Source organism: Cyclopterus lumpus, chromosome 6, assembly GCF_009769545.1.
Source record: "Cyclopterus lumpus isolate fCycLum1 chromosome 6, fCycLum1.pri, whole genome shotgun sequence".
Classification (NCBI taxonomy): Eukaryota; Metazoa; Chordata; class Actinopteri; order Perciformes; family Cyclopteridae; genus Cyclopterus; species Cyclopterus lumpus.
The window spans coordinates 4,358,525-4,369,475 of NC_046971.1; the positions used below are offsets into that span (position 1 = coordinate 4,358,525).

At 38.8% G+C, this 10,951-nt stretch overlaps 1 protein-coding gene and 1 non-coding gene across 2 annotated transcripts; one reads left to right on the forward strand and one right to left on the reverse strand.

The window, feature by feature from the left end:
* Positions 1-462: 462 nt before the first annotated feature.
* Positions 463-535, reverse strand: trnav-aac. Its single transcript has one exon. It is a non-coding gene; the product is annotated as a tRNA-Val (tRNA).
* A 1,954-nt stretch (positions 536-2,489) lies between these two features.
* rerglb (RERG/RAS-like b) lies at positions 2,490-8,922 on the forward strand. The gene is made up of 5 exons (XM_034534359.1): positions 2,490-2,541; positions 4,190-4,246; positions 4,791-4,864; positions 6,355-6,503; positions 8,637-8,922. Exons 1-5 carry the CDS (start codon positions 2,490-2,492, stop codon positions 8,920-8,922), a joined length of 618 nt encoding a protein of 205 aa, XP_034390250.1.
* The last annotated feature ends 2,029 nt before the right edge of the window (positions 8,923-10,951 follow it).

A 10,951-nucleotide genomic window follows, 5' to 3' on the forward strand; every position in this document is an offset into this window, starting at 1 on the left:
TTTTTTTTCTTTCTCCCTCAAACAGCCGATAAGATTTGAAGTGCTTAGATCTCAATAGTGACTGGAGCAAGGCTGGAAAATGGTGGCACGGTGAGGTTTAAACTCAGTTACACAACATACTGCATGTGCAAATTGTTGTGTATTTTTGTGCAGAGAAGGCAACAGACCTGCTTTAATCTCCTATCAGTCTTCACCACCACAGGCTCAGCAGTTTAAAAAAAAAAAAAATCTTATTAGACATTAAAACGTAGTAAAAATACGACCAAAAGGAAATAAATATAACTCCCTGTCGGGGAATTGAACCTTCACCAGCTTGGAGAGGATCAACCTGACTCAATAGAGGGTTGATTTCCAGAAGAAATTAGTATGTAGTCAATACGGTTGCCTCTTTGCATAAAACCTGTCAGATAACGTTTGATTTATTTAACTTCGTATAATTATTATAGCTTGAAAAACAAATAATGTTTCCGCCCGGTCTCGAACCGGGGACCTTTCGCGTGTTAGGCGAACGTGATAACCACTACACTACGGAAACAGGTGTCAGAGAGACGTTCAAGGACCGTAGTAGATTTGCATTCCCCAAAAATAAATGTTTACGAAGCTTCGAAAGTTGATCGATAATTAATTATTAATCATTGTTAATATTTAGCTACAGTCGTATTTCGGCACATTTTTTTATTGAATTAAAAACCTCATATTTAACAGCACAAATGTAAGATGGAGATTTAATTCCTGTGAAAAAAGAATATATTGTTATTATTGAAAGGTGCAACATTTTGCTGACTTTGTTTGAACACATCTCGTCAGCTTTTTTTCCAGTTTTTTTTTTTTATTTGTACATTTCATAGTTTCATCTTCTTGTTAGTTGCCCAAATAAATACAAGTAAAACAGTAAATAATGTTACATTATAGATGAAAAGGTGTGAAGAAATTACGCAAAAAGGAGGTCCTGAAACATTTCTTCATTCTCACATTGACTGACAGCTTTGGATTAATGTGGATTAATGTACTGTATTTAAAATATATATATATGTAAAAGCCTGGTTTACATTTGAGGGAATCGGGCCAATCCTAAATGTTGGTCCAACCATTATAAACATAAATAAACGATGTAAACAGACGCTAAGGCTTTGTAAGTATTTTTTTGTGTAATCCGGTTAACACCAAGACAAGTGCAGACAATTCAAAATGTGGTTTAAAGTCTAAAGAATATAAATTTTGTTGGCGGACGCCTGTGAAATCGAATCTACCGGAGGATGATTTATTGGACAATGACCGATGCTCCAATCGTGGGGTTTTATTGCCGGCCTCCTCGTGGTTTTTTTCCGCTTCTACGACCTGAAATCAAAGCCTTGAGTCATCGAAATCGTTCCCAGATCATATCGAACACACGCTGATTACGTTTCAATAAGACGACTAGGAGCCAGAGCTCTCATCACAGGGTTCGTTGATTTTAACTGAATACGAAGTCACAATATATGGAAAGCCCAATTCTGACAGAAACAAAGTTGAGAATGCTAAAACAAATCAGTCAGTTTCAGTTATAATTTTGAATTACTTGTTTTATTGAGGCAACGAGTTACGGTTGAATGCTTGATTATTAAACACCACTAGTTTAACTCATTGTTTATGTCATTATTTAACAAAGACCACGATGTTTACCTAATCTTACCTAAAAAAGGTGCTTTGAGTGCCTAAACATAACCATTAAAAGACATTAATCATACTTCAGTGACACATATTGTATTGCAAGAGCCAATATTAGAGAAAAACTAATGATATACTGATGCAGATATGTTGCCATATATGTTATAACGTTCCCTCATTGATAAGAATGTAATGCAGACGTTATTTCATTAAATCTTTCAGTCAAAACTCTAAATATGTTCTGACTTTGTATGTAAATCTGACCTCGTATGTCATACCTTTGAGAAGTGAATAAAAACTTTGATTTATTAATTTCACGCATCAATGCGATAAAAAGGCGTCATGTTTTTAGTTGCTAGGAGCGGATATTTAATTTGAATTATTTTGGGGGATATTGTAGAAAAAGCAAATTAAATGTTGTCGGGAAACATTTTACAGATACGTTATCTGTTTATTTAAAAAAGAAAATCCTTGTTACGTTGATTCAAAAATCAGATTCAAGTGGTATTTTCTCTCTAAAAAGCAGCCAGACGACACAATGTGGTTTAGTCCGTCGTGACCCCCGAGTGACCTCTGTGGAGGAGGCAGAAAAAGAGAGATATATGGGCACTAGAGAGGAAAGAAAGAAGAAAAACAGATGGATTGAGAGGGGGAAAAGGGGAGAGAGAGAGAGAGAGAGAGACTATAATGTGCTTGGCACACAGTGAGAGAGAAGAGGAGGGCTTTAAAAGTGAAGCAGCCCTTTGAAGAGGAAGCGAGGGGGCAGTCCTGTCCTGGACCGCGAGGAGCGTCGAGCGAGCCGCCGCTAACCCCAGAAACCAGACGGCTGACAGAGAACAGGCATGAACGACGTCAAGCTGGCCCTGCTGGGGAGCCCGGGGGCCGGGAAGTCAGGTGAGGCGTTTACGCTTCGGTTTCATCATCTTTGTGCCGTGTTAAAAAGGCCATTTAAAAAATAATGTTGCTTTCTTTTTGTTGAAATGATGATTGTTTTTGGTGCGAAATTATGTGCTCTATGTAAATAAGTACATTTACTCACAGAGGCTATACTACTTCAATACCATTTTGAGCATTTTATATATATATTTTTTCCTTACTTTATCATTTGTACTTTTCACCTCACTTGAAATACCAATTATGCATATTCGCTGCCTGGTCGGCACTACTTTCCTGCTAGCGAGCGAGCTAGCTAGCTAGCTAGCTAGCAGTGCGTTTGCGGTACTATAATATAATATATAATATAAATACAATATAAATACTGCTAAATTAACCCAATAAACAAAACTGATGCGGCCTTTTCCAACTAAATAGCAGAAACCTTCTCACGCTACCTTTTGAAAGCGAGGCGTTCAGGTGGAGAAACAGCAACCGCTGCTGGAAACTTCCCTTCGGCGGCCGTAAATCACCTGGCTATTTTCATTTTCACTGGCCAACAACAGTTTATTGGATTATAATTCAGATTATTTATGCCTTGAGAGAGCCTGTGACCGTTTGTTAATTTTAAAACGCATCGGTCAAAGAGCTGATTTCAAGGGTTAGAGAAGGTGAAAACATACAATGTACATTGAGGTTTATCATGAGGTTGCAGTGCAATTTACACTTTGTTTTTCTGAAGTAACACATGTAAAACACCTGTATTTTGGGCTGAAGACTTTCAACAATTCGTGTGACCGTACCCTAAATCTGCAAAAGGTCATAAAGCTGCAGTTAGACATGTTGGTGGAGGAGAGGAGTTATAGGATGCTTGTTGTTGCGTATACATCAGTATTCAGTCTCTGCGGCGCTGGTTAAGACAGACTGGCTCTACGATGCGTTCAGGCTCCGTAAAAAAAACAATGGGACGTCTCCATTCTCACCGCCTGGCAGGGAAGCAGAGCTGTTACTGTGGAGATGAGGCTGGATGTGTGTGTGTGTGTGTGTGTGTGTGTGTGTGTGTGTGTGTGCGTGCGTCCATTTGATACGCATTTCTGCTCTTTGCTGTGCGGCTTGTTGCTTTCAATGCACGTTTATCTTTGTTTTGCTGTTGTTTCGCTGTCTGGACATATCAGCGTTAATGTGACGAAAGGGCCCCCGCAGGAATTTGCATTTTCCGGAGTGCATGCACGAGTGACCTTTTGGGCCCATATTCATATTTGAGTGTCCTCGTAGCCGCAGCATAAACCCCCGTGTGAGCCCTTCACGACCACCAACTTGAAACTTCGGCCTTTTAATTGAAACCGATTGACCAAAAACTAGTCAGTTTTAATTTTGGCTGGCAGTCTGGAGGCGTAGCAGATGGGGGGGGGGGGGGGGGGGGGGGGTTAACCATACGGCTTGCCAAATATGCACTGCAGCCTCTTTCATGCGAGGCTACAGTTTCACCGCTTCATGCCCAGAGACTGCTGGCAGCGTGCGGCGCCTGCGGGAGTAAACGAGGGTCATGTAACCTCCCTTGAGCGCCCCCCCCCCCCCCTGCCCCCCCCCCCCCCCAAGAGTGAGGGATGAGAGTGCAACGAGGTCGTGATTCATTTGGTTGTGTTTTCATGTCTTCGGTTTCCTCCAGCTGTCCTCGTGCGGTTCCTGACCAGACGCTTCATCGGTGAATACGCCTCTAACGCTAGTAAGTGGTTCCAGATTCGATGGGGGGGGGGGGGGGGGGGGGGAGTGTGGGGGGTTTGGGGTTTTTTTTTGGTCCCGGAGAACAGAGTTTGTCTCCAGACATCACGGATGCGTACATTTCACCTGAGATAAACAAACCAGGATACCTTTTTATACGCAGCGGGCGAGGCTGTAAATACAAACGTTGACATATCATCACCTCATAAAGTTGCCGTTTCTCTGTTTTAATTCCAATATTTAATCATTTATTTTGCTTTTCACTCACTCCTAAGTGTTTTTACCTTGGGAATGCTCCAATTTGAATAGTGGTTCATATGAAAGTGAACCGAAACAGTAAAGCTGGGGGGCCGAAAAACCAAAACAATGAGCTGAAAGATGCTAAAACGCCGTGTAGCAGATTTCACATCACACGTGGTTATTTAATCCACTGTTAATGCAGCTTTAAAACCAATCGTATACGCATGATTTTTGTACGATTAGTAAATCTTTTAACCAACGAATATTACACTTATTTAATGTTTGACTGTTTCTAATCCTCGCAACAGATTCCTTGTACAACAAAAGGCTGTCGATCGATGGCAGGCAGCTAAATCTGGAGGTTTTTGACCCCTGCTCTCAGGTACAACACACGCAACACAATTAACATCATTAACTGGATCCAACCCTTTGGATAGTGAACGTGTATATTGTTTGAAAGCTTTTTATTTATTTATCTTTTATAGAGTCCAGTTGGAGTCTGAAGTTTTCTGTTTTGAGTTACACCCTTTTTTTTCACTCAAGCATTTAGTTGGATTTAACTAAATAAAATAAAATAAATAAAATAAATAAAATAAATAAAATAAATAAAATAAATAAAATAAATAAAATAAATAAAATAAATAAAATAAATAAAATAAATAAAAATAAATAAAATAAATAAAATAAATAAAATAAATAAAATAAATAAATAAAATAAATAAAATAAATAAAATAAATATATATATATATATATATATATATATATATATATATATATAAATAAGAAATAAAGAAATAAAGAAAAATAATTCTGAATCCTTCACCTGAGGGGAAGGTTAGTTTTGGTTCTCCAAGCGTTTCCCATAAAAACAGTAAAAAAAAACGGCACTCCATCTCCGTGACCTTGAATGAGATATTTACCTTCCGTACGGTACTTTGAGTTAAATCCCAAAAGTTTATGAGAGGATCCCGAGGTGATGTCTCTTTGAAGAGAAGAGCCATGCAACCCGGTTCCTTCTCTTTGAGCCAGACCAAAGAGCCGAGAGGCCTTTTACCGCAGAGTTAGTATTTTATTGGAATACCCCGTCGGCTCGGCAGAACAAGAGCCGGTCATTGTCTCTGTCGGTTACACTCACTGTAAGGCCGCCCTTTCATAAAGAAACAGGGACTCCGTGTCCTGAACCTTCTGACCTGCATAAAGAAACTATGGAGTCAAAAAAGAGAAGGGGATAAGTGGGTTTGTACATGTCCTCCTCGGGCCCCTCGTCCTTCATTGCTCCTCAAGGTCATGCACTTGGACAGAGTCCTGTTCTCAGGGGGAATAGCTCTGGAAGAAGTGGGCCAATAGCAATGTAGAGGCAATATACAATATATTTATGTACGTTTTTTTGATTGTGGGCCATATGAGGGGCCAAATAATAGTCAATTTGTAGTTTTCACCCAGATACACAGCAAAGAAATGTGTGTTTTTAGAAAGTTCAACCGCTGTAAAGGGACGTATTTACCAAAGAAACTTAAACCGATCACGTGGGTGTTCATTTCCGAGGGGGATTTAAATCAAATCCGTCTGATTTTATTGGCTTGAAAGTAAAAAAAAGAAGAAAAAAATCTAAATTAGATTTAAATTAGATCTAAATATTATGTCAAAGGGTCATTGTAATAAAAAATCCCATTTAATTCAACAATAAAATATGAACAATTTTGAACTTTTATACCATATGTGATCATATATTACACGTCTTGCTTTAAATTTATATAAATCCATATTATATTTTGACATTAAGACGAGGTTACTTTAATTAAATCAGGGGTCTGGTTGAATTGGTCCCAGTGAAGACGTCCACACTGATTCAACACGGTTGTCCCCGGCAGAGCTCCGAGGCCAGGTGCATTCTGGAGGAGCCGGTGGACTGGGCCGACGGCTTCGTGGTGGTTTACAACATCAGCGACCGCACGTCCTTCATCAACGCCCAGATCATCCTGCGGCAGATTCGGGAGGCGCGCACGGACAACTGCAAAGGGTGAGGAGCCCAATAAAGGGTTGATTTATTAATATTATTATTATTATTATTATGAGGAAACTCTACTCTACTACAGCTGGTGGCCTGTTATTTCTATTATTGTATCATTTCCAGAAGGTTTGAGGCACTCCGACACTGCAAAGCTGCATGAACTACTACAAGTTTTCTCTAATTGGCTTTGCTATGAAAAGCATCAAATATATATACATATATATATATATATATATATATATATATATTTGTATATATATTATTATTATTTGTATATATACATATATATATACATATATTTGTATATATATTATTATTATTTGTATATATATACATATATATGTATAAATATATATGTATATATATTTGTATTATTTGTATATATATATACATATATATATTTGTATATATATTATTATTTGTAGATATACATATATATATATATGTATATATATTATTATTATTTGTATATATATATATATATATATATATATATATATATATATATATACACATGCAAATTTGAGAAAACGTGTAATAGTTCAAGCAGCTTTGCAGTGTCGGAGCATGTATATATATATATATATATATATATATATATATATATATGTATATATATATATATATACATATATATATTTTAAAGATACATTTTTTATATTTTCTCATCAAAAAACGAATCATTTAGTTGCAGTTAAAATAGTCAAAAGATCAGAACTGAAAGCTCAAAAAAGTTCCAGCACTTACTCCCAGGAGAGAAAAACAGGAGCAAACAGTCGATGAAGCTGAACTGGGGTCCTCTTGTCGTCTTGAGTTTGAGGAATGTGCTGCGAGTTAATCAGCGGCGCTGACAAGCCGATGAATGATTCATGACGAGGATTCACTCTGAAACCTACCGGGCATCTGGTGGACGTGGTCCTGCTGGAGAGATTGGGCCAAACCCATCCATCAGGCTGCCTGTCAACTCACTGGAGATATTTAGTCCGTCAGTATGTGACGAGTGTGCGGATCAGTTGTATAGAAAGAGGTCCAGTTTTTAAGTTAAATCATTGCTGCTGTGCTACATGTTACGGGTTAAAATTTAACCAAAGTAAAAGCACAAAAAGTACGAGGGTCAAGATATAATTAAAGTAAACGTTATCATTTTGCAGGATGGCCCATTTTATATTATTAATATTTGATTATAATTATTGATGCATTAATGAGTTCATCACTCATGTTGCAGCTGGTGAAGGTGGAGCTCATTTTATATATATATATATATATATTTGTGTATATATATGTGTGTATATATATATATATATATATATATATATATATATATAGGTGTGTATATATATATGTATACATATATATGTATGTATGTGTATATATATGTATGTGTATATATATATATATATGTGTATATATGTGTATATATATATGTATACATATATGTGTGTGTATATATAGGTGTATATATGTGTATATATTGTATATGTGTACATATATATGGATATATATATATAGAAATGTATATATATATATGTGTATGTATATGTTTATATATATAAATATGTACATGGTATCATATGATAATTAATTTGTTTAATTTATTTGGTATTATTAATCTGGATCTACAAAGTAGGATAAATGCACTGCGGTAAAAAGTACAATATCTACCTCTGAATTGTAGTGAAGAAGTATAATGTAGCAGAAAATAGAAATACTCAAGTATAAGTACCTTTTACTTTAAGTGTATTTGAGTAAATATACTTTCTGCCAGTAGATTTACAGATTAAGATTCAAAAGGTTAAGAGGAAGTGCAAAGTATAAATAAGAGAACTAAACTAAAACTACAATTAAATACATTATAAGTATCTATTATATGACGCATTAAATACATTTAAAAAAGAACATTGCATTCCTCTTATCCTTCAGTTAAGTCTTTTTACTGTCTGAACTTTCTTCTCTTTTTTTTAATGCTTTATTGTTCTAGAAATATTCACAAACTTATTATATATTTGCCCATAATAAGATTTAGTCCTTTAAAGGTTCTTTGAGCTTGAACTCTGCTTCTCCAGACAGACCGTTGCAATAAAAAAAAAGAGTTGAAGAGGTGTATAAATTGTAATAAATTAATAATAATAACAACCGTTTCAGGGACTCGGGGGTTCCCGTGTGTCTGCTGGGGAACAAGCAGGACCTGTGTCACGCCCGGCAGGTGGGCGAGGACGAGGGCCGCCGCCTGGCCCGGGAGAGCCGCTGTCACTTCCAGGAGGTCTCGGCCGCCGAGGGCTACCAGGACATCGCCGGCCTCTTCACCCAACTCATCCGCCATGTGATGGAGCACCTCAAGCAGCGGGCCGACCGGCGGCGCTACAGCGGCTCCAAGTCGGTGGCCAAGCTCATCAACAACGTGTTCGGCAAGAGGAGGAAGTCCGTGTGAGGACCTTCGAAGGGGAACCGGTCCTCCCTGAACCCGGAAGGCGTGGACACATCCATACATATCATACTTTGATTTTTAGTGGCTTTGTTTATGATACGTTGCCCTGCTTTGGGTCCAGACATCTGTATTTAGAACTAATTATGTTGTTGTGATTAAAGCAAAGCAGGATGTTGTTGACCTGGAGGTCAGAGGTCACACGAGTACAGGAAAGTATAAGGAAAGACTTTTCTCTTAAATTCAAATTTGAAACTATATGAAGAGCAGTTCTCACCGACCACGTCATCAATAAGAATGTCACTTATCATGCAGCGCCAAACTATTACTCTGCAGACACCTTTTTTAATTTTTTTACAACAGATACGCAGAAAATATTAAACCTTCCACACCGACCCTCAAATCGTTCCCGTGGTGTTTCACGTGAAACCGTCGACTCGCATCAGGAAGCTTTGATGGTCTGTAATCAGATTCTCCTCCGTCTCATCAGACAGAAATAACTGTTTATCATCAAAACGTAATCACAACACGGAGGAACGGAGACTCTGATGAGCTGTTGATTTTACCGGCGGAAACCTCTGGTTACGAAAAGTGAAGTATTCTCTCTCCTGACCACCAGGGGGCGACTCCTCTGGTTGTATAGAAGTCTATGCTTCATGTGTTAAAGCTGCATTCTCTCTCCTGACCACCAAGGGAAGACTCCTCTGGTTGTATAGAAGTCTATGCTTCATGTGTTAAAGCTGCATTCTCTCTCCTGACCACCAGGGGGCGACTCCTCTGGTTGTATAGAAGTCTAAGCTTCATATGTTAAAGCTGCACTCTCTCTCCTGACCACCAGGGGGCGACTCCTCTGGTTGTATAGAAGTCTAAGCTTCATATGTTAAAGCTGCACTCTCTCTCCTGACCACCAGGGGGCGACTCCTCTGGTTGTATAGAAGTCTATGCTTCATGTGTTAAAGCTGCATTCTCTCTCCTGACCACCAAGGGAAGACTCCTCTGGTTGTATAGAAGTCTAAGCTTCATATGTTAAAGCTGCACTCTCTCTCCTGACCACCAGGGGGCGACTCCTCTGGTTGTATAGAAGTCTATGCTTCATGTGTTAAAGCTGCATTCTCTCTCCTGACCACCAAGGGAAGACTCCTCTGGTTGTATAGAAGTCTATGCTTCATGTGTTAAAGCTGCATTCTCTCTCCTGACCACCAGGGGGCGACTCCTCTGGTTGTATAGAAGTCTAAGCTTCATATGTTAAAGCTGCACTCTCTCTCCTGACCACCAGGGGGCGACTCCTCTGGTTGTATAGAAGTCTAAGCTTCATATGTTAAAGCTGCACTCTCTCTCCTGACCACCAGGGGGCGACTCCTCTGGTTGTATAGAAGTCTATGCTTCATGTGTTAAAGCTGCATTCTCTCTCCTGACCACCAAGGGAAGACTCCTCTGGTTGTATAGAAGTCTAAGCTTCATATGTTAAAGCTGCACTCTCTCTCCTGACCACCAGGGGGCGACTCCTCTGGTTGTATAGAAGTCTATGCTTCATGTGTTAAAGCTGCATTCTCTCTCCTGACCACCAAGGGAAGACTCCTCTGGTTGTATAGAAGTCTATGCTTCATGTGTTAAAGCTGCATTCTCTCTCCTGACCACCAGGGGGCGACTCCTCTGGTTGTATAGAAGTCTAAGCTTCATATGTTAAAGCTGCACTCTCTCTCCTGACCACCAGGGGGCGACTCCTCTGGTTGTATAGAAGTCTAAGCTTCATATGTTAAAGCTGCACTCTCTCTCCTGACCACCAGGGGGCGACTCCTCTGGTTGTATAGAAGTCTATGCTTCATGTGTTAAAGCTGCATTCTCTCTCCTGACCACCAGGGGGCGACTCCTCTGGTTGTATAGAAGTCTATATAAATGACTCTACTTCTCTTGATTTATTCCCTCAGTAAACATTGTAAACATGAGTTTTTGGTCTCAATCTCTAGTTTCAAGTCTTCTTCAATACAGCGTGATGTTCATTTAGTAAATGATGGACTATTTAGAGTCAAACAGA

Bases quoted from the DNA above. Each gene is read 5' to 3' on its own strand.
- rerglb (XM_034534359.1), top strand. From the start codon at position 2,490: ATGAACGACGTCAAGCTGGCCCTGCTGGGGAGCCCGGGGGCCGGGAAG. The intron at 2,542-4,189 runs GTGAGGCGTTTA...GGTTTCCTCCAG, and splicing joins CCCGGGGGCCGGGAAGTCAG to CTGTCCTCGTGCGGTTCCTG. The intron at 6,504-8,636 runs GTGAGGAGCCCA...CAACCGTTTCAG, and splicing joins CGCACGGACAACTGCAAAGG to GGACTCGGGGGTTCCCGTGT.